The 23,719-nt window shown below is 51.4% G+C and overlaps 1 protein-coding gene across 2 annotated transcripts; it reads right to left on the bottom strand.

Moving 5' to 3' along the window:
• Window positions 1-8,560: 8,560 nt before the first annotated feature.
• On the bottom strand, window positions 8,561-21,233 carry PTMA (prothymosin alpha). 2 transcript variants are annotated; one of them, XR_014547909.1, is made up of 6 exons: window positions 19,812-21,233; window positions 14,522-14,593; window positions 13,600-13,690; window positions 12,886-13,047; window positions 10,094-10,167; window positions 8,561-9,562 (listed from the first exon to the last, which is right to left on the bottom strand). XR_014547909.1 is itself a non-coding variant. In XM_083613012.1 (5 exons), the coding sequence occupies exons 1-5, from the start codon at window positions 19,854-19,856 to the stop codon at window positions 9,515-9,517; spliced, it is 330 nt and encodes a 109-aa protein (XP_083469138.1). In that variant the 5' UTR covers window positions 19,857-21,233; the 3' UTR covers window positions 8,561-9,514. The 2 variants fall into 2 exon arrangements, 1 of the variants encoding a protein (XP_083469138.1); XM_083613012.1 differs by lacking the exon at window positions 12,886-13,047.
• Between the last annotated feature and the right edge of the window lie 2,486 nt (window positions 21,234-23,719).

Raw genomic sequence — 23,719 nt, 5'->3', positions numbered from 1 at the left:
CGGAGTTCTAGACTCCTGTTCACTAGCCGTCTCAAAAACCTGACCTGTGGCAGCTGCCTTTCTAGAGCGCCACATCTGCTCCAGAAGAAACTGGGAACCTCCTGAATGCAAAGCATTTGCCACTGAGCAAACACCACTTCCCTCTCTCTCTGTTTCCTGCCCCCCCCCCCCCGGCAATACACCAGCCTTCTACATTTGCCTATTTTTGGGAGCGGGGAGGGAAGAAGCTGGTACAATCCGTATGACTTTTAGCCACTTCCTCCAGCAGGAAACGCTGCACCCGTCGAAACCCTGCTCATCGCCGCACAACTGCTAACGGCGCAGGAGCCCTCGCCAGAAATAAAGTTGGCAGTCTTCACCTAACTCTGAAGATACACAGAATGAAAGGGCTTAAGGTCAGTCAGAAAGAGGAAGATTGGTTTGAAAAGGTATTGAATTATCTGGACAATTTGGGGCAATTAAAATGTTAAAAGTTAAATAAACCTTGTGGAGGGAGGAGTGTTAAGGTTATATAGAAGTGTACATATGGTTGATTTGAATATGTTATTATTGAATATTATTGAATATGTATATTATTGAATATTGTATACCCAGTGTATCAGCTGCCTGGGGGGTTTTCACTGCTTGTGTTTTGGTGGTTGGTAAAAAATAAAATATATTTAAAAAATAAAAAATAAAATAAAGTTGGCAAAAATAAAATAAAGTGTTGCACAGGAGCAAATTAACACTTCCAACGCCCCTTGTGGCCGTATCCTGGCTCTATGTGTGGCACGTCCTGACACAGAGGCATCTGCATGTACATCATCTTCCCAGTTGGTTTTTGAGAGTCCTGAATTGCAGGGGGTTGGGCTAGATGGCCTTTTAGCTCTAGTATTCTATCAAGTGAGGGTCCATCTACTTAAAAAACAAGCAAACACACCCCTGAGCATGAAGGAGAGCCATTGCTTGCATCTCGCCCACCCCTAAATAACACGAGCATCCTTTGGCAAGGAGTTGATGCCGTGGCTCAGAAGGGATTGGGAGGCAGAGCTGGGACCCTATGTCAGGAGTGCGTGCAGGAGCCAGGCACTGTGACCAGTAGGATTTTGCAGGACTGGGGCCTTCCTAAGTTTGTTCTGATGAGGCAAGGTGCAGCCACACAGGTGAGGCTGACTGGTAACTCACAGCACCTGGTGGCAAGAGCTGGGAAGGGATATAAGGTCAGCAATTCCCTTCGGCTCTTTTCCGCAGCAACACGCTTCCTGCCTTGCTGTGTTTGGCTTCTGAGGTCCAGCGCAGAGGGCCTCACTGCGAGAAGCCAAGTTACAGGGAACCAGGCAGAGGGCCTTCTCGGTGGTGGCACCTATCCTATGGAACGCTCTCCCACCAGATGTCAAAGAGAACAACTACCACCAAACTTTTAGAAGACATCTGAAGGCAGCCCTGTTTAGGGAAGCTTTTAATGTTTAATGGTGATGTATGGAAGTAAGTGATGGACCATAAAGAAGGCTGATCGCCAAAGAATTGATGCTTTTGAATTCTGGTGCTGGAGGAGACTCTTGAGAGTCCCATGGATTGCAAGAAGATCAAACCTCTCCATTCTGAAGGAAATCAGCCCTGAGTGCTCACTGGAAGGACAGATCCTGAAGCTGAGGCTCCAAGACTTTGGCCACCTCATGAGAAGAGAAGACTCCCTGGAAAAGACCCTGGTGTTGGGAAAGATGGAGGGCACAAGGAGAAGGGGACAACAGAGGACGAGATGGTGGGACAGTGTTCTTGAAGGGACCAGCATGAGTTTGACCAAACTGTGGGAGGCAGTGGAAGACAGGAGTGCCTGGTGTGCTCTGGTCCAGGGGGTCACAAAGAGTCAGACACGACTAAACGACTAAACAACAACAACAACAGGTTATTGTATTTTAGTGTTCTGCTGGAAGGCGCCCAGAGTGGCTGGGGAAACGCAGCCAGATGGGCGGGGTATAAATAATAAATTATTATTATTATTATTATTACTTCCTGATCCTTGAACCTCGGCTCCTTGACTCCCTGCTTCTTGATCCTCGGACCCCTGACTTTGTGACTCCTTCCTTCCTGACCCTCGGACTCTTGGCTTCCCGACTCCTGGCTTCTGGACCCCCGCTCCTGCTCCCACCCCGCCATCTTGCCCCCGGTCCTGACGTCCCCAGCTGGGACTGCGATTGCCTGTGAACCGGACCGTGACACCCAAGCCCCAAGCCCGGCTTTAGCCAGCATACCTGGCATGGGGCTCACAGGCCCAGCTGGAATTACTAACGGCGCATGACACCCATTTGAAGAAGCTTTGCACATAGCCATTTGTATGCAGGGCACAAGCTTAGGCCACCTTTCAGAGGGCAGGAGAGTGCATAAACCTTGGAGTTTCATTTGCCCTCTGCAAATGAAGGCGGCAGGTCCCTCGGCCTGGGTGGAACGGGTACTTAGCTGCCCTCCATTAAAAGCAAAATAAACAAATTTTGTTTTTTTAAGAAAAGAAGTGGGCAGAATATATGGGATCCAGGGTCACACCTCCCCCCCAAATAAGACCCCTAGTCCAGGACTTAAGATTTATTTTTTCATTTATTTTATTTATTATTATTATTTTTTTAAATCAGTCCGAAACATAATTTTTTCTTTGTTTTTTTCAACTTTCCCTCCCGTTTCCCATCTTTAATTTCTCCGCCTTGCTGTGCCCTTTTTTCTCTCTCTTATATCATAACCGCCCTACAATAAACTGCAATTCCTTCTGTCGCTCATAGTTCAAATCCTGCGCACAAATTTATCACGCTCTAATATTTCTAGGGACGCGGGTGGCGCTGTGGGTAAACCACAGAGCCTAGGACTTGCCGATCAGAAGGTTGGCAGTTCGAATCCCCATGACGGGGGTGAGCTCCCGTTGCTCAGTCCCTGCTTCTGCCAACCTAGCAGTTCGAAATCAAAGTGCAAGTAGATAAATAGGTACCGCTCCAGCGGGAAGGTAAATGGCGTTTCCGTGCGCTGCTCTGGCTCGCCAGAAGCGGCTTAGTCATGCTGGCCACATGACCCGGAAGCTGTACGCCGGCTCCCTAAGCCAATAAAGCGAGATGAGCACCACAACCCCAGAGTCGGTCACGACTGGACCTAATGGTCAGGGGTCCCTTTACCCTTTACCTTTAATATTTCTTTAAACATGAAGGAAGAAGTTTCCGTTCACCCACAAAAGAGTCCTCGTTAGGTTCTCGTGTAGCTGCGGTCGTTGCATACATCCACAGCTTAATCGTATTTTTTTGCTGGGGGTGGGGAGGCGCTTTTGCTCCTACAATCCCTAAACCTCAGCTTAAGCTCTCAACCAGAGGAGACCCAGGGCACAGGACATTGCATGTGGCTGCAAAGGAAGGTTTCATGGCTGGAGGCAGAATGTCTCTAAATGCCATTTGCTGGCAACAGCAGGAAGCGAGAGTGCTGCGACGCTCTGGTCCGGCTTGTGGGATCTCTGCTTTGTGGGATCTCTGGCTGGATCTCTGAGAACAGGATCCCAGCCTAGATGAGCCTTTGGTCTGGCCCAGCCGCAGAGCTCCATTAATGCTCCCGTGTTTAAACCGATCTGGGCCAAGAGGGTTGGGCAAATCTTGCACTGCAGTCACCCTGCCTGGCTCTATGGATCGCCTGCGGCTGCTTCTATTATTAGGTGCCAACCCCACTGGAGGGGGAAAGTGGAAAGAAGAGAAATTAGCACAGGTTTTGCATCAGGTTACAGAGATCCAGTCCCCTCCCCTCTCCCGGGAGAGAGACATTCATATGCTACACCAGTTCTGTTCCAGGCAGACCTCTTAGAAGTGTGATTTGGGGACAGAGCAAGCCAGGTGTTTGGCCTCTTTATTCAAACATATGGGGCAGGGAACGCTTTGAAACTCAAGCCCTGTGTGGACCAAGGTTTGAAAAGAGGATTCATGTGCCTCCAATTATAAATTGAGCATTGTGTTGCATCACATGGCAGGACAAAGATGCGCAATGCTGTCCAAATTCGAAGTACGCTTGCACTCCTGTCTCGACGACGTCTACGCTGGCTTGGTCGCGGTCACAGAATGGAAGAGGGCAGGATCCCCAGGGATGTGTTCTGCGGGAGAGCCAGTGTGGTGTAGTGGTTAAGAGCGGTGGACTCGTAATCTGGGGAACCGGGTTCGCGTCCCCGCTCCTCCACATGCAGCTGCTGGGTGACCTTGGGCCAGTCACACTTCTCTGAAGTCTCTCAGCCCCACTCACCTCACAGAGTGTTTATTGTGGGGGAGGAGGGAAAGGAGATTGTTAGCCGCTTTGAGACTCATTTGGGTAGTAATAAAGCGGGATATCAAATCCAAACTCTTCTGGCACCAGGCCCCAACTCTGTGTTACAAAGATGTCTGCAAATGTGACACAAAGGCTAGGATCATCAACCTTGCTGTGTGGGAATCACTTGCAGACGACCGTAGTGCCTGGAGACAAACAGGTCATGTATCCACGGCAGTGAGCAGAGGAGTAATAACCACTGGGAGAAGCGCAGAGAGAAGAAACATCACGGTGCATCTGCAGCAGCACAACCGGATGTCTTCATCTGCTCCAGCTGCAACAAAACATGTCTCTCCCCCATTGCTGCAACCTTTCAACAGTTTAACTTCATCCCCCAAGGTGCATTCCTCTGTTGTCTCTTAAGACAGACAGATGCCAACAATCTCAGAGAGAACCTTGGCTTTGATTTGATGCTGCATAGAAGGGCAAGCCAATGCAATTCCTTCTAGATGTTGCCAGACTACAACTCCCCTAATCCCCAAACATGGACAGGAACTGATGGGAGTTGTAGTCCAATGACATCTGGCAGTCACCACGTTTGCTACCCTTGCCAGATGAGGTTAAAGCTAACCTAAGGTTCTAGCCCCTCAGGAAAAGAAAGTGCTACTGGCAAAACCATTTCTCTAGAAGCAGGCCTTTGGCTGATTAACATTCTACAACTTTTAAAATGTGTTTGTGTGTGAGGGGGGGTGTTATAGGTTTGTTTTGTTTTTATTATGTATTTTGTGCTCCCATTTTGCATTTCTGTGTTGTGAACCGCACCGTGACCTTCCGATGAATGGCGGCATACAGATTTAATAATAATAAAATCTGATAGCAGCTGCCAAACCTAGACAAACGGATTCGATGGTGTGTTGGGTTTCTATAAGAAGTTGCTAGCACTTATTTCAGCTGTGAAAATGACACAGGAAACGGGTCAGGGTGCTTCAACTTTGACATCGCAGATATCTCTGCAGCTTCCACAGAACTTTGGATTCTGAGCTAGAAATTCCATTTCACCCTCTGCCCACATTTCCATGTTTTATAGTTTTACAAAAGTCACCAGGGAGAAAATTTCCGCAGCAATCCCCCTTCCCTGGAGGAAAAACCGCAGGCTACTGCCTCATCTGTCTCCCCCCCCCCCAAAAAAGTGCTTTTGCACCCAACAGAACTCTGAATTTCTTCTCACATCCAACACATAGAAATATAGTGGCCAATTTGCCCCAAAGTCAGACCATTGGAATCACTTGGATTGCTTTTTAAAAGTGCACATGAAAATCTATAGTTTTGGCACCAATGTAAGCATTTTTTGTAAGCCATGTTGTCTGCAGAGACATGCAAAACTGCCCTATACAGAGTCCATCCAACTCAGGATTACCAGCACGGACTGGCAGCATCTCTCTCCAGTGGCAGACCAGAAGGCTTTACAATTCTTCCTGAACCCGGAATACTCTGCACGCAAAGGAGCTGCTCTCCTACTGAACCGCAGGCCTCCATCCATTTCTCTTCTGCCCTACCGGCGGCAACATAGAGCTGTCAGAAGTGGAGCAACATTATGTTCTCTGGAGAGAAATTAGCCGCATCTGTTGACAGCAGGAAAAACAGCCCTGCTCTGCACAAGGGAGGCTGGAGGAGGGAAGAGACCCGGTTTCCAAGGCAGTCTTTGCAGCTGCTCTGCTCTTCCAGAGGCCTGCCGCTTCCCCTAAGCTCACCCCCTGCTCCAGTAACCTTCTTGTGCCCATGAAAGATGCACGAGGCAGCAGCGAGGGAGGCCGCCGAAAGGTCAGTGCGCTCAGGAGAGCGTGGAAGTGCTTCCAAAAGCCGCCGTTGCTTGATGGATTCCTCGAAAGGCAAGGTTTCCTTTGCGCTTGCTCTCTCGCCAGCTGCTCAGGCAGAATTTGATCTGGTCCCCTATTGCAGGGCACCTGCCCAGCAGGTGGGCATGCCAGCGAGCTGGGTGCCATCCATCGCTCACCTCGTAGGCTTGGACCATTCGCTGCATGCTCCAAGCCCCAGAGACGTGCAGCAAAATGGCTGTTGATAGTTGAAAAGGCTCCGGGATCCAGGTTTGCTTTCCCATCCAGGTGCCAGGAACATGTTGTCACGTTTTGGCAATTCTTTCTGGAGGCTTTAGGCTCCTCAAACTGTGCAGGCTCTCTCAGCTTGACTACTGCAATGCGTAGCACTCGGGGCTGGCCTTGAAGAGGGTTTGGAAATTTCAGTAGACCCTGAGGGCTGAAAAGGTGCATTCTGCTGCTTTTGATTTGCATTGGCCACCTCCTTACTAAGCTAAAGGCGGCAGATGTTGGGACTTCCTAAGCCATGGGTAGGCAACCACAGGCCCGTGGGCCAGATCCGGCCCAATCACCTTCTAAATGCAGCCCGCAGATGGTCTGGGAATCAGCGTGTTTTTGCATGAGTAGAATGTGGCCTTTTATTTAAAATGCATCTCTGGGTTATTTCTGAGGCATAGGCATTTGTTCATGTATTTTTTCAAAATACAGTGGTACCTCAGGTTACAAACACTTCACGTTACAGACTCCGCTAACCCGGAAGTAGTAAAATTGTGTGCCAGCGGCGGCCCCATTAGCTAAAGTGGTACCTCAGGTTAAGAACAGTTTCAGGTTCAGAACGGACCTCTGGAACGAATTAAGTTCTTAACCCTAAGTACCACTGTATAGTCCGGTCCCCCACAAGGTCTGAGGGACAGTGGACCGGCCCCCTGCTGGAAAAGTTTGCTGACCCATCCTAAGCCTTCATGAACCCGGTGTTGGAGGCAGGGCTTTCATGTGTAGAAACCTGACTGCAAAGCAAGCTCAACCGAGAGGCAGTGTGGCGAAGCAGTTAAAGGTGTTTAACTGCCTGGCCAGGGTTCAAATCCCCACCCAGTCATAAAACTCAGCAGGTGACCTTTGGCTGGTCAAGTCTCTCAGGCCACCCTACCTCACAGGGCTGTCGAGGGTAAAAAACCCCACATTGTCCCACCTTTAACCAGTAACTCCCTGGTTACAACAGCTCTGGTCTGTTTCCAGGCACAATTCGAAGTGCTGGCTATGACCTCTCGAGCCCTGGGCGGTTTAGGCCCAGGCTTTCAAAGACTGTATTTCCTGATATGAACCTGCCTGGATTTAAGAGTTCTCAGGAGGGAGACCTTTTGGGGATTCAGAAGAGGGCCTTCTCGGTGGTGGCTCCTCCCAAGCTTCAAATCTCCTTCCTCCCTTGTTGTCTTTCCCCAGCAGGCAAAGAACTTCTGACAAATGTTCGGGAACTGACTGCTTTTAATCAAAGAGCTGGTGCCATACTGTTTCTATTGTAATTATTTATGCCTTTAATTTATTGTCTCTCTGAATTCCTGGCTCTCAGCCTTATCTCCCAGATAATGTGGGACTTTTCAGCGACCATCAAAATCATGCCAATGTATTCACAGTGCAAAGGAGATGCTTGCCTACTATATATTCTCCCATCAATGTTTGCTTAATTATTTCCTCCCAGTTCTGTTTTTAACTGTTATTATCTGTAACTGCCTTGAGTCCATCAGAAAAAGGCAGGGTGTATACAATCATAATGATTATGTAATAAATGGAAATCAATCAGGCAACATAATCACTTTTTAAGGGTGGTTCCTCTTGGGATGGAGCAAGCCAGCTAAGGGAGCTGGGCATGTTTAGCCTGGAGAAGAGGAGGTTAAGAGGTGATATGATAGCCATGTTCAAATATATAAAAGGATGTCACATAGAGGAGGGAGAAAGGTTGTTTTCTGCTGCTCCAGAGAAGCGGACACGGATCAATGGATCCAAACTACAAGAAAGAAGATTCCACCTAAACATTAGGAAGAACTTCCTGACAGTAAGAGCTGTTCGACAGTGGAATTTGCTGCCAAGGAGTGCGGTGGAGTCTCCTTCTTTGGAGGTCTTTAAGCAGAGGCTTGACAACCATATGTCAGGAGTGCTCTGATGGTGTTTCCTGCTTGGCAGGGGGTTGGACTCGATGGCCCTTGTGGTCTCTTCCAACTCTATGATTCTAAGCCACGCCCTGGAGGGCACCAGGTTGCCAAAGGCTGGGCCCAGGCTGCAAATGCTTCCAGGTGTTTGTTTCAGACTACAGCTGTGCATTGCAAGGGGTTGGTCTGGATGACCCTTGGGGTCCCATTCAACTCTATAGTTCTACGATTCCAACAGGCCTCTTTGCCAGGAGGGGGGAAAAAACCCATTGCCCTTTCAATTCCATCCCCTCCCCCCAAAAAAAAGACAGAATAAAAGGGGAAAGAACGAAAGCTACACAGCAATTGTACAACCAGCTTCGTTAGAACAACTCAGCAAAATAAAATTCCGGTTTATTGTTGGACAACATTGTTTTCACACATACATCAAACAGGCCAAAAAAAAAAAAAAAATTAACAGCAACTTTGTAGACAAAACAAAAGAACGAAAAATAAAAAGAAGAAAAAGGAAAGAAAAAACCCTTTTATCTTTGGCCTTGCCATCTCATACAAACCAACTAGTTATGGTACATCTAAAGTACATACACAGAAGAAAAGAGAAAGTTACTGGAATGCTCAGAATAAAGATTGGACTTTTTTTGCATTTTTTTTTTACAAGGTCGTGTTTTGTTTCCCCCCCTTCTCCTTTTGAGATAAATGTTTTGGACATGGTCACACCACAAGTAAAGTCAAGAAATATTTTCAAATCTTTTTTTCCTTTTCGGTTATTTTGTTTTTGAGGAACAGAGGGAGAGAGAGAAAGAGAGAGATTTTAAAAAATCAAAACACCACACTTCAAAGCCCCGCCCCCCCCTTTTGGTCAATCGGAGATCGCGTTAAAAATGGCTGACCTCGTCACAATATGTACAAAAATATAAAATGTAAATAAAAAATACAAACAAATTCTCCTTTAAAGTTACTTTTAAGAAAGCAAGCTGGGCCTTGAAGTTTTCCATGGGGGGGGGGGAGAAGAGGCGTGGGGGGGATATCAGGACCTTAATTTCTCCGCTCCCCCCAACCCGGTCTCCCCCCACAAAAGTGGCATAACTTTCATTCCACTCAGTTGGGAGAAGGGCTGCCCCCCTCTACTTGATGACAAGCGACCACAGCAAAAAGGGGGTCGGGGGGGGAGGAAGAGGAGGAGGGGGACATTTTGCAACAGGAGCTTCAAAGGTGAGTAGGTCACGCTGGCCTTTAAAAAAAATTTCCTCTTTTAAGTTTTAAAAAAAATGTGGGTGTTTTTAAAAGTAGCTCTGCCTCCTAATCGTCTTCGTCGGTTTTCTGCTTCTTGGGATCGACGTCGTCATCCTGTGTGGGGGAAATGGTATATTATGGGTAAGAACACTGCTCTTTCTGCGTTGCAGCGCCCACAACCTCGGAACTCCCTGCCTATTGATATCGGCTGCACCCTTTTCAGCACCAGATGGAAACATTTTTGGTTTAGAGAAGCCTGCCCAGATGTTTAGGATGCTGGTGCGAGTTGGAACCCGTCTTCCAGTCCATTGCTAACGGAGACTTTTTAGAAAGCCTTAAAAATTGTTATTCAACCTTACTCATATCTACATACGAGATTCCTTGCCCCGATCGGGTAGTGTATAAGTTCTATGGAACAGATCAGAAATAAATCTCCCTTTGCCCAACTTTGGAAAACTTGAGAAAGGGCAAAGGTACAGGTAGCCAGACTCCCTTGGCCTGCAGATGTTTTGCTCCACAAAAGAAAGCTGCTCCTCACTTATCTCCCCATGGACAGATGCCAGAAGGTTTCTTCTGTGACCGGCTCTCCAATTCTCTTAGGGGGCTCTCTAAATCTTGCCCAGCCGTGGACCTCAAGCCACTCACCTCATCGTCCTCGGCTGCCCGCTTCCCTGGGGGCCCTTCAGCCTCATCGTCCTCATCGCCATCTTCTTCTTCACCTGGGGGGGAAGATGACGACGGGCGTGAAAGAGGGAAAGCGAGAGCAGGAAGCAGCAAGACCCACACCCTCCCACTATGCCTGGTCCAAGCCTCCAGCAGCCCTTAGAAGAACAGATTCTCAACGTTCTGACTTTTAAAAGCTCTGTTCTTTTAGTGTTTGCAGAATGCAAGGTTAAAATGCACAGGTGCCACTTTCGTTCTCCTTTTTGTGCAAGAAACTACACTTCTGGGTTTTACTTCCTCCTTCCATTTCCCCGGGAGCCCGTTCGAGGAGGGTGCTTGCCTGTCTGCCGCGAACAGGGAGAAGGAGCTGCAGGTATTCTGCAGAAGGCTTACTTATTCAATCTCCCTTCTGCCTTTTATTTTTTGCTTGTTAGGATTTGGGCTTTTTAGCAGGGGCTACAAATGGCGCAAGGGCAGCATTCCCACGGGGTAAGCGGCTGCCCCTTCTCTCCACAAAACGCTGGAATCTTTTACTGGTTTGAAGAGTTTCGTTTGCAGATGACAAGAAGCCGTGCATTTTTGTGCGGTGGGGCAGGGCACAAGAGGGGGACATCCCATCGCCATTCACACCCAGTTATCCGTTCAATTCTCCCTGCCTCGGGACGGGGGGGGGGGGGGGAGGAAAGATAGGGGGCCAAAAGGCTAGTGAAACTTTGGGGAGATGAGACGTGTGCCCTGTTACACCCAAGAACTATGTGCAGAGGAACAGATGCAGAAAACTCTGCACGCAAGCCAGGGTTGTAGGCGCAAGGCAACATTGGAACAAGCACCTTTTGTGAGAGCAAAACCCACACCGCACAGAAACTGGGAAAAGAGGGGAGTCCTCTGTTGTAGCAGCCGCCGAGCTCAGTTTGTTTCTGCGTCCCCGTCCCAACGACAAGCCCGCCTTTAATGAAGTGGGACGGAGAGAGCCAAAATTCATTAGTTATGACTCAGGACGTTTTACTAATTGTCAGAGGCAGGGAACCTGCCAAGGACCACATCCTTCAGAACTGAGAGAAAGAAAAGAGCACTGGGTTGACCCAGAAAAGGTCTGAAATAGGCCAGTGGATTGGGGACGGCTTGGAGAGATACTCCAGCACTGGAGAGATCTGTGTGTGTTTCCCCCCCAGTTTAAGCTCTTCTGGATAAATGGCAGGCCTGTTTGAACCTTCCACATTTAGGCCAGTAATCTGGCTTAATTGTCACTGCAAGCCACTAGCAGAGAGCGGAGTGGAAGGAGGCCTCGGGGCGAGAGGAGGGGAGAGATTAGGGTCACCTGGGCAGAAAAGCTGCCCCACTTCCTCCTGGATGGCGTAGGCTCAGGAAGGCAGGATTAGCTCAGGCAGGGGGCTCAATGCTGCTCTGCTTCACCTCACGCAGAGTTTTAAAGTCCTGGGGATGGAAGGAAGCTCTGCTGGGCTGTGAGGGAAACAGACAGAGGGGAGAGAAATGGCCGCCTTTTGTGCCGATGGAACAGGACATTCTTGGCTTCTGGCGCTGAAGTAACGGGATCCGAGGAGCAACCAGAAGTGTTTTCGAAAGGGAAGAAAAAACACCAAACACACCCTCCAGGGCACTTTGGAGAGTAGGGGCCCAATCTGCTGCCCCACCACAAAAAAGTGCCTTTGTTCCTTCTGATGTTTGGGAAAAGAAATTATAATAGTGTTAATGTTGATGTTCTAAATGCTATTTTATAGGAACATTTACTTGACTCTCTGAACTTTTGATGGTTGCAAAAAAAAAAAGTTATACTTCAAGGTTGGAAAGTTAAATATCCATCCCTGAAGAGCTTATAATTGTCAGCCTTGTTTGGTTATCCTTTGTGGCCATATGGACAATGTATATTAATATATGCTTAAAATCGGATCTATGATGATCGTTAAGGTGAGCTGACGTTCTTTGTTAGATTTGCAATTATTTTTAAAATGCAAATCATAATGATTAATGCCACCACCCTATATGAAACGGTATCAAAGACATCTATCTATCTCCTCACCTCCTTTCCCCGGAGGCAACCCAGAACGCTTCTGCCACATCCTAGCTTGGTGTTGACATCACCGCTCCATCGCCATGGTTTCCGAGCTCTGCTTCCCCACCCCTTTTCCCTCCTCCTCAAGCACCCCGGGTCGCCAGGCAACGCTCCCCCACCCAGCAACAGATACCCAATTATGCAAAATGGCCCGAAGGCCCCAGGAGACTCAAGGATAAGAGGCAATAGCCAAGTGTGATTCAGAGCGTTCTCCAGAAAGGGGCAATGCTTCTTGCACCCAGGGGTGTGTATTTGTGTGTGTTGCACGTTGTCTTGTTTTTCACGAGAGACGAGATGCTTTCGCCAGCGGTTCAGAGCCACAATTAAAGAGGCTCTCGGGGGACGCCATTAAAGGCAAAGAAACTGGGTAAAAGGAACAAGGAGCAAGGTCGTTAATATTTTTTTATTTATTGGGGGAAAGAGGGGAATCAAAGTACCTAATGCTAAGCCACGACAGCTCCCCTCGCAGAGATCTCCTCCAGGAAGCGGCCTCCAGTTCTTGCAATTGCGCAAGAGACCATTGCAATTTATCCACAGGGCGAAAGGGAAGGAAGATTTGCCCATCGCAAACGGTTCTTTTCTCCCACCCAAAACCCAGGCTTTTGGGTTTCCTAGCCCATCACGGAAATAATATAGTGCACAGTGGATAGCCCACTCGCTGTAAACAATTAAAAGTGGTTTAAAACGCCACAAGGAAATATACCTGGTTGTCACCTATACACTCACACACCCGGGGGCATCCGACACATTAGGCCCCCCTTTGGGGAGTGTGTGAATGAGGCTCGAGAAGTTTACCCCCGACTCCTCAGCAACAGAAGGGGGAAATGTTTGGGAAGCCAGCTGCAAAATTGCAAAGGTGCCAGGCCTGCAAAGGAATGGCAGGAATCAAACCCTGAAAGGTTCCCCCCTCCCCCCGCATCTGAACAGACGCCAAATATTCCAGCTTCGCCGGGGAGGCTGAGGCTGGGCGGAACGGGAGTTGGGGCCCAAAACACCTGCAGGTTAAAGGTGTGGGGCCAGGGCAGGTTTCTCAAATCCTCACGCAGCCATCGCTGGGAGATCGCAGGCTAGTCGCAAAGAATCTCTGCTGAACCTGCCTCACAGGGTTGTTGTTACGGCGGCGGTGGTGGGAGGGGGGTGGGGGAAGCCCGTGTCCTCCTTGTGGGAAAGGCAGGACCCAATAAACATACGTTGCTCCCCGCTGATTTTGTCGCCGGTTGGCTCTCCTTATGGGAGTTGGCGAAGAAAGCAAAATGCCTTGCCTGTTGTGCTCAACCCAGAAAGGCCATTAGGGGGAGCCACTGCCCTCTGCAGCTGGACACAGCTGGGGCAAGGGTGAGCAGCTGGCCTTCTGCAAGCAGAAGGGGGGGCCCTTGTGGCGCGTGGGGGGAGGTCAGAAAGGGAAGCGGAAGGTCACCTTCTTCCTCGTCCTCCTCGTCCTCGCCAACTTCTTCTTCTTCCTCATCTACCTCGTTGTCTGCTTCCTGCTCCCCATTCTCCTCATTTTCCTTGTGGAAACAAAACACACTTAGGAAAAGGCCGACTCACCCCTCAAAGGGGGCAGCCCAAACACCACTCGCAGAGGAAAGTGCCCCCAAAAGCACAGCATTTAAAAGAGCTGCGGTCTTGTTTCTTGAAACAGCTGCTAGGATGCACCAGAGCTCATCCTATCCCTAGGTTTGGGTCAGCACCTGCCCCCTTCTTCTCCTTCCTTCCTCCTTCCCCACAACACACACACAGCGGTCAGGGTTGTTGGCCACTTGCCAATCCCCTGCTATGGCAGAGATGCAGAATCTGTGGGTTGCCGGTTGCAATCCTAACAACATTTCTTCTGTGTTGCAGCAATCAAACACAGGTGCTGCAACAGGGGGACGGGGTCAAAACTAAGAGCCAACACCCCACTGACCCGACGCAACAACTTGCAAGCCCACGATAATTTGCCGTTTCAATCGTTACCATACGGTATTGGTTGAATGAGCTTGCATTTGCGTTCTCTTAATTTACCAACAAGACTTCAAGCTCAGGGAAGAGAAACCAGCGACGTTGCAGCAGTGACAGAGCAGCATGCGCAAGGCCATGGATTCGAGTTCTACCACCTCCCAGATTTCTCTGGGGAAGGGAAACAGGAGACACCTCACACGGGGAGAAGCCCAGCCTTCTGCAAGCTGGTGCCCTCCGGAAGTTTTTGATAACCACTCCCACCAGTACACTGTGATAGGAGCTGTGGTTCAACACATGGGGGGGGCAGCTTGCAAAAGGCTGGGCCCCACAGCTTGACCCAGCAGAAGGTAACTTCCTATGCCTCCACCTGCCTATGCCTCCTGGCAGAAAATACTTACGGCGTTTCCATTAGCTGGGGCATCTCTGCCATTTTCTGTCTCTTCCACGACTTCCTTCTTCTCTTTCAAGTCCTTAAAAGGGACAGAAATAAACCAGAGTGAGTCACCAGGATTCCAGCCTCCAATATGGTTGACGCTCTTTTTGGGAATCTGAGGAGCTCTTTCACCTCCTCCTCTCTCCAATGAGTTTGGTTTGTTTTTTTGGAAGGATGGGAGAAGGGAAACAAGAACATCACAGCGGCCGGGGGAAAGTATAGGAAATGAACTTACTCCTCCCCAACTGCGTGTGGAACAGCTTGAATGCAGAAGCCGGGACTGGGCACAGTAAAACCTTGCCCCCCCCAACCAAACCAAACAGACAGGCTCCGCTTAGGCAGTGCAGTGTTTGACAAACACGCGTAAACCTCAGGAACGGAAAAGCCCGGCTTTTCATGTTGTTCCAGCAGGGCTCCACCTTCCCATAGCAGACCAGGCTTGGACCAGGTTAGGTTATGGGAGTCCAGAGCAGAGAAACATTCCCCCTCCGGCCTGATATTACAGCACGTTCCCTTCCCCCTTAGGAAAGGGGGGTGAGTCAGTGGCTCATCAACAAACCGCCAACCTAACACTGAAAACCACAGAAGCGAGGGGGGAAAGCAGAGTCCAGAAACCCCATTTTGAGCTGCGGGATGTGTCTACCTGCTGCTGGCCGGTTGCCGGAATCTGATGGAAAAAGGCACCAGCCACGGCAGGAGCCCCCTTGCCCACGCATACACAGATAGGCCTGTCACCAGGATCCTGCCCTCTCCCTCTCTGACTGACAGCCTCAGCCTGCCAGCTTTTTAAAAGGCCGCAAGGGACCCAGGAACATCTTAGCGGATAAACCGTGGCCTGGTCTGTTGGTGGTTCTGCCACCCAAATGGCTGCATGCTTTGCTCCCCACAGAGTCCGGCATGAATAATCTGGAGGGCGGTTATATGCACAACCCGACATAAAGGAATGCCTCCCTGCTCCCCCCGCTCCAGTTTATTCGTTTGGATTAGACTAGCCTCCAAATTATTTGCAGGCCCAGTGCAGCGTGCTTAAGCCTCTCAAGACAAGCAGCGCTCCTGGGTAAATCGGGAACAGATTAGCAATCGCTGCCTGCACCCAGGAATCCTTCTCTTGTGTTGCCTCACTTTAGTACCACTAGGCTCACACCTGTTGCTGAGCATTTAAATCTGGGTAAAATCAAGCAAGCCTGTTGGGTGCTTTGTTTTTTTCCACTTTTGGATCTGGTTGCCTTCACCCAGCAAGGCTTGCAAAAAGATCCATCGCATTCACATCGACCAGATTGGAGCAGTTATTCCCTCACGCGCAGAAACAGATACAAACACAAAATCTCTCTGAGCAACACCCCCTAAAGAGCAAATCAAAACAGGCTCCGTAATGAAGCAGCAGCAGCAGCAGTTAACCTCGTAACTAAAACCTAGTGCTAGATCATCACAGGCCGGTTGAATTACAAAACATGGTTGATTTTAATTTTATTCTTTGCATGGAGTAGAGGCACCTCAAAGCAGAAAGCACCAGATTTTTCCACACTCCAAGGCAAATTGACAATACAACAAGCTTTAACTTGATCCTGAAACCTTTGAGGCAGGAGTCTATAATTACAGGCCCAGCAGAGCTGTTTGCCACTTCAAGACCAGCCACAACAACACTAGCTAGGAGGGGCAATCCATAACTGCTGGATATTTTTTTTAAAAAAATAACAATTATCTGGAACTGTACTCTAAAAGCAACATGATGCGTATCAACCTTGCAGAGCCGCTAGGTTGAAATCTAGATGAAACCATTTTATTAACACAACACCTTACACGCACAGGGCCTCTGGCAAAGGAAACATAAGCAGGAGGCACCTGCACCAACCCAATTTGCTAACTGAGGAACAGCAATAAAACGGTCCACGTAAAGCAAAACTGACAAAAGCGCTTATTTCAACCCTCTCCAAAACACATTTGCAGCCTGGTGCCAAGGGTAACCCAATTGTCAAATGCATTCATGGGATCATTCTTTTCCTCCCCCTGCCCCTCCTAATTGCAAGCTTTGCAAAGTGCAACTGCCGCCGCGGCCACCACCTGTAACAGATACGCCTATTAACAACCCTGGCAAACATTTATTTTTATTTATTTAATTTATGAAAAAGCCTCCCACCTACAGGGGGCGCCCGCGCCGCGAGCGCTCGACGCTTCGCCTACGGCGCGCCACGCGCCCGGGCCCATTTCAAAACAGCGCGCCACGGCCGACGCCCGCTCCGATTGGCCAGCCGCGGCAGAACTCCCGACGCATGCCGGGACGTGTAGTTCCCCCTTTGAAAGGAGCAGGGAGGGCTGCGGCAGGGCGCGGAGAAGGCAGCGGACTACGATTCCCAAGAGGCTCCGCGCGGGCGGGGGCCAGAGGGAAGGGAAGGAGGAGGAGGGGGGAAAGGCAAGAGGGAGAAGAGGAGGCGGCACGTGGTGGGGCCGCTTTGGGCTGCTGTTTGCCGCGGCCGCAGCAGCCGGGGGCGGCGCTGGAGAGGAGGAGCCGCCGCCCGGCTGGGAAATAAACCGAGCTGGCTGCCCCCGGGGCATGGGGGGGGGCGGGGGCAAAAAAGAAAAAATAAATTCACGGGGGGCGGGAGAAGAGTTTGCAGGCGAAAATAGGTTGGGGGGCTCACCCCCCCAGCACCGTCCCCCCCATTTATTTTTTAAAGATTGTTGTGCATATGAACTCTCTCGTCTAAAGAGTTACACTTGGGCAAGTGGAGTGAGCTGGCCATCCTGGGGGAAAAAGTGGGGTTTTTTTGGGGGGGGTGAATCCCCGTCAAAAGTTCCCTTTCTAAACGATGCTCCAACTTCCACCCCCCCCCCCAGTTAAGGGTGGCCCGTCCATGACCCCACCACCACTCACTAGGGGCGCCCGCCCGCCCGCTTCGACGTGGGTCTGAGGTCCGTCCAAAGGGTCCCCCCCAAAAAACCTCGCCGCCAATGCCAGCGACACGCGGGACGTTGAACGTCCCTTCGCTTCTCACAACCCCACCAGCACCACGCAGCGGAACTGCCCACCCGCAGCTGCAAAGCTTTCGGGTTAACCCCCCCCCCCACCAACCGCGACTGCAGCTCTTGCCGGCACCTGTAAAAAGGCCGTCCGCGGAGCGCAGCGCCAAAGCCCGACGGGGCGCGAGGAAAGAAACGAGGCTGGCAGGGGGGCTTCATGGAAGCTGGAAGCGGCTACGTAAGAGCACCGGGGAGAGGGGGGGGTCCCCTCTCTTGGATCCCAGCAACGGCCCAAGCCGCCTGCATCTGCCGCCCCCTCCCCTCGAGGGGAGATAGAAACTAGAGGGACGGTGCCAGCCGCGGAACGACCTTGCTGGGTTCGCTTCCGTGGCCTCGAAGACCCTTCGAGATGCGGGCTGTGAAAACGGAGGTTGTTTGGGGAGGGGGGGACGTCGACAGGAGCCCCGTCGGTGGTTTCTGCGGGGAGGCTCCCCCTGCCTAGAAAAGTGAAGGGTGCCCCTAAAAGCGGGAGAGAAATGGCCACGCGAAGGCTGCAAGCTATTAAAACCGCCGGCTCTCCCCCCTCCCCGAATCTGCGGGTGGCCAGGAGGCCGAAGGAGCCGCGCGCCGTCTGCTTGGCACAATGTATCCGGCGGCTGCTCCATTGTATCCGCCGCCCGTCCAAGGCCCCGGGGGGGGGGCAGAGAAGGACGAAGCTGTCCCACTGGCAACCCAACGGCAACCGAGATGTTGGCGGCGGCGAAAGGAAAACACCGATCCCGCCCCCGTCTTCCCATTCATCCCCGCCCATCATCCATCTACCCACTCGGACGCGTGGGTTCCCTCCGGCGAGCCCCGTTACGCCCCCGCGCCATCCGCACGGACCCCCCGTTTAAAACCGCGAGGAGAGCTTCCGGAACTTTTGCTTGGGGCGGCGAGGTGAGACGGAGGGAAAAGGGTCATTCTAGTTCCAAAAAAAAGGGGGGCGGCATTTGAACTTCAGGTGTCACCCCAGATGTTAGCAAGACCCCCTTTTCGTACCGGGTGCGCAAGGTTAAACCGCGCGTTTGTAACAGTCCAGCCCGTTTGCTGGATGGGAGATCTCAGTCTCTCCCCCCCCCCAAAAAACCCCAAGGGGACACCCTTTCCCTGTGAAAGTCGGGGTGTGGGGTGTTGGGGGGGGAAATAAAGCAGGTAGGAAATCCAGAGAGACCCCGGGAGGCTCGGGCGCTAAGCGAGGGGCCGCCGCGACGTGCTGGCTCTCCCCGCACCGTGAAACAAAGAGCCCGCGCCGGATGGCCACCAACATTTGCTCTCCGCTTCCCCATCAAAGCGAAGCCTCTTTACAGCCTCGACCCCCCAACCCGACACTCAAGTCAACCCCAACCCCCTTCTTCCCGCCCCCGCCTCCTCCTCCCTCCCCCCCAAACAAACCGCTTCCGATTTTATCGCAGCCACCGGGGGTCGTAAAGTTATTTCCGTGCAATTAGCAAAAGCAAATTAAAAAATATGGGGGGGGGGAGGGGAGAGAGAGCAGCAGACACACGCAAACTCAACTTGCATCCAAGTACGTCGGAACGTTCACAAAGGATACCCAAGAGAGGAACATCCCTCCCGACGCCCCTCGCTTGTTTTCGTAATTTCAGGTGGAAATGGACCAGGGAAGAGGAGCACGAAAAGGCTGCCTTCAACCGTTGGGCACGGCCGGTCTTTCCCGCCGGGTGGCATTTTAGTTCCCCCTCGTCCCGTCCCCCCGACTCGCACTCATGGCACTTTTTTTAAAAGTAGGGGAATCGGAGGGACCCTCTGAAGTTTTCGACGTCTGTCAAACCCGCGAGGCTCCTTTGAATGGAGAGCTCTTTCCAGACGGCCGCTTTGCAACAGGGACCATTGCGAGCGCCAAGGAGAGCCCGCAGCTCGGGCACTTTAAAGAGATTTTCTCAAAAGAAGCCTCCCGCTTTCTCCCTCTCCGATATACAAGCTGTCCTGTCCGCCCCCTCGGGGGGTTGGAAAACCATTTTCCTTTCCGCAAAAACCACCTCCGAGGAACAAAAAACAAGCCGGGAATCTTGCGGGAGCGAGGTCGCTGTCGCAAACAAAGAAACGAGGGAAGCCGAGAGAGCGCACGCCGCTCGTCGAGAGACACACACGGACAAAATGGGACTTTCGAGGGGGGGGGGCGGACGACGGGAGGCTCCGTCGAGGCAGATCCCGAAAGAAGTAGCCGCGGCCGAGGAGGAGGAGGACGGCGTGGCGAGGAGAGGACGCCTCGCATGCGTTGGGTCGCAGCCGCTTACCTTGGTGGAGATCTCGGAGCTGGTATCGACGGCGGCGTCTGACATGGCTGGCTTGGGAGTTGCGCGGGGATAAATCTCTCTCTAATCTATAGAAAATAGAGCTAAAATACAAAAATAAAGCCCCCGGCGACTTACAGGTCCACCGGCGCGCGCCTGGGGAGCAAGAGGGGGGAAGAAGCGAAGAGAAAAGGGGGTGGGTGGGAAGAGGAAAAAAACAAAACCCCCCGAGAGCCGGAGCGAGCAAGGCAGAACAATGCAAAGATGGCTTTGGACGGAGCCAGTGGGAAGCTCACGCGGCGCCACTACCTTTAATATAGATTAGTGGGCGGCACGCTCACTCCCCTGCGCGGCGCGGATTGGGCGGCCGCGGGGAAGAGGGGCCCGCCGATTGGTCGGGGGGCGAACAATGGGCAAGGCTGCTTAAAGCTGTACGAGGCGCGCTCGCCCCCCCCCCGCCCTCCCCTCCCGTCTGGGCAGCGCGGCCAGGAGTTGGTGCCGGGCCCGAGCCGTCCATGCAAAGCGAGAGGGAGGGGAAGGAGGCGCTGCAAAGCGCGCGCGCGGGAAAAGGGGGGGCATGCAGGCCACCCCCCCCCGAGCCGTCTCCTGCCCCTCCTCCCTGTGCGGGGAGGTTTTTGCGCCGTGCAAAAAGCGCAGAAGCGGAGCGGGGGAGGCATTGCAAAAGGCGAAAGGCTCGCAGCGCGCCCGGAGGGAGGAGCAGAAGGGCGCCGAGTTACCCCCCCTCACTGTTCTCGCACTGCTCCCCTTTCACTCCGAAGTTGCAAAGCCGCTTTCTTAAAAAAAACGCCCTTTTTGCGCCCCCGCCGAAGCAAAGTCGCTTGCATACGCACGCGCGCAGGGAACTTCTCTCGGTTCCACCATTTTGCGCAAAAAGCAACGCGCAAACCTTGGGGTGCGACGTCCGCGAGTCTTGCGCTCGTGCGCAATCTGCTGCGGGGGGAGGGTTGCAGGAACCTGGGTGGGGTAGAAGGCTTTTGCGGGTCGGGGATCGAGGGGGGGGAGAACAACAGGGGGTGGGGTGGGTTTTTTTTTAAAGGTCATGCGCGCCTCTCCGCGCTCTTTAACGCGCTTAGCAGGTTCAGACGGAACCAGCGAGGCTCCCTTTGGCAGCTGGCGAAGGCGCTTAAAATTGCGCGGCGGCGCCCGAAGTTCCTGGGAGTTGCGCACAGCCCGACCCGAACCCCGCGCAACACGCAACACACACACACACACACACAAAACCTCAACACGCGTCTTTGGCTCGATTTGCAGCGGAGCAAACATGAGAGGACGGAAAGGCTGCGCTATTGGCCGGAGAACCCGCGTGCACGTGGGAACGCCTCTCTCCGTGTTCGACATTTGGGGAGGGGAGGGAGAGGGATGACTCTCGAAACCTGCTGATCTCTGCTCAATTAAATCTCCGCTCCAAATCCCATTTTCTCGGTCTAAAATTTTTGGGCGAAATTTCACATTTTTAAAAGGCAGCAGCTCACGCCAAGCAGGGGATGAGTTTCGCGTTTCCTCCCCGCGCACTTCTTCCCGCTCTCTCTTATTTACAGAAGCGGGGGGAAAGGAGGATGCGGGAGACTGAAAGACGATTTCTCCCTCTGATTTGAGAGGGCTAACCGGGAAATTCGACTTGAGCAGCAACTGCTCGTCCGTCCCTTCCGACTTTTTGCTGCCATGCTCGTTTCACAAAGCGCAACGCACAGCGGAGGTGATCCGGCCAAACTTAAAATGTGGGTGGCCGGTTTCCGCCCCCACCTTTCTTACACTCCCCTGCCCCCCCCCGGCTCGGTGGCCACCACTTCAATAAATCTTTTGAATTTTTTTAAAAAAATGGCAAGGGATTTGGGTGCAAGGTGCCCTGAAAAAATATCTGCAAGGGGGATGAAAATTTTGCAATTATCAAAAGGTGCAAATCTCCCCACAGTACAAAAAAACTGGAATTGCTAAAATTGCTTTCATTTTAAGCTCTTTGACTTTGCGGTTGCCACATGCTGCTTGTTTGTTTTGCAAATAATAATTTAAAACCCCAAAAGTTTGCATTTGCAGGGGGGGCTGGGAGATTTTAGGGGGGTCCCCTCCGTCCGTGCACCGAATGCCCAATGGAGTCTGCAAGGCATGGGGAGGCAAGCGCCAGGTGCCACACTCAAGATGGCGACTGGCGCCCTTGGCGGAGACACCGCTCGGTTCCCCCACGCAGCCAAGGCCGTTAACCGACCGGACCCGATCCAACCGGATCCCCCGTGCTCTAAGAAAGCCTTCCCCGGTGTTCGTAGCCGTCAGCGACGCCTCAAAGTAGTCGAAGTACGCAGTCGGCGACCGAACAGCCCTGGCGCCGCACCTAACATGGCCGCCAGGCCGGTGCACATCTGCTCCACGGAAGGCGGGATATTGGGCACCGGCGGCGCTCATTGGCCGGCGGCGTCGGGCGAACACAATGTTGACGCTTTGCGGCGTTTTACTGGACGAGGCCAGTGCCACTTGTGATTAAGGGTGTTTAGGAAAACCGGGAGGCAGGGATCAGCCTGGCTCGATGGAATGGACTTCAGCTCTCTCTCGCGCCGCCTCGTATTGCAAAGGAAAGGAAAATTCTCGTCCGCAATCGCTGGTCCGGGCGGCTGGTTGCAAAGGAAAATGCTAGGTTTTGCCTTGTTCTCCCGTGATTTCAACGAAAAGCGGTGCTGTAGGGAAAGAAGAAGCAATTCATTTATCCTGGACGCCGCATGGACTTTGGTTTTTCCGCTGCTTCTGTTTTGCGAACTTTGGAACAGTTTCTATCGACTTTTGCGCGGGGTTGACTTTTGCAAAAACAGCTGCAGGTTTTGGCACGCGTTGTTCGTGCCTCCGAGCTGCTTTGAAGCCCCGCTTCTCCGCCTCCCCTGTCTCATTCCAGTCCTTCATTCCTGACGTCTAACTTTTTTCTTATAGTTAGGGTACAAGGTGCACTTAAAACATCTGCACCTCGGACTTCTCTGAGTCTCCCTCTTGACTCTCTGCTGGGCCCCAGACAGAAAGCAGGCACAGAGAGACGTTTTGGCTTTCCTCTAGACTTTGGAAATTTGAGAGCCGAGTTCAAGTCCTGCTCAGCCAGGCCCTGGGAATGTGACTTTGGAGAGCCGCCATCCCCATGCAATCTCCAGCTTCTGCGGAAAGGAAATTATGATGATAATTAACAAGATTGTTTCAGGATGAGCAACCTCAGAGAAGAAAACTCAGCTGTGAACTTAAGACCTCCCTTGTACTAAAAGCGGCGTGAGAGCGGTACTTGAACTCCAGCCTTTCCAGCGCTGAATCCAAAGCTGCCCAAAGTTTTTGGAACGGGTTGGGAATGCAAGGGCTCCATTCCTTCCTGAGAAACCTAGGGGGCACATAACACATACTGGGTGAGGCCAGAGGCTTTTGTCCATCAAGATTGAGAGTCTCAAAAAGAATAAAATTTACAGCTTGTAATGCTTTGAAAGAGAATGTGATGAAAATGATGTATAGATGGTATATCACACCTGTGAAATTAGCTAAAATGTATAAGACAAATAACAAATGCTGGAAATGTAAAGAAAAAGAAGGAACATTTTATCATATGTGGTGGGAATGTAAGAAAGAAAAAAACTTCTGGGAAATGATATCTAATGAGATGAAAAAGATGTTGAAATATACATTTTTTAAAAAACCAGAAGCATTTTTACTTGGTATTGTAAGTGAGGATATTAATAGACAGGACATTAAACTCTTTTTATATGCAACAACAGCAGCAAGAGTATTGTTGGCCCAGAAATGGAAGCAAGAAGAAATACCGACGAAAGAAGAATGGCAGATGAAATTAATAGGCTACGCAGAATTGGATAAAATGACAGGAAGGATTCGAAACCTGCGGGACCAGAGATTTACAGAAGATGGGAAGAATTATA

The sequence above is a fragment of the Podarcis filfolensis genome (genome assembly GCF_964270895.1).
Source record: "Podarcis filfolensis genome assembly, chromosome: 5".
In the NCBI taxonomy this organism is placed as follows: Eukaryota; Metazoa; Chordata; class Lepidosauria; order Squamata; family Lacertidae; genus Podarcis; species Podarcis filfolensis.
Note: the sequence above shows the minus strand (reverse complement) of the source record. Positions and strands in the feature narration are given on the sequence as shown.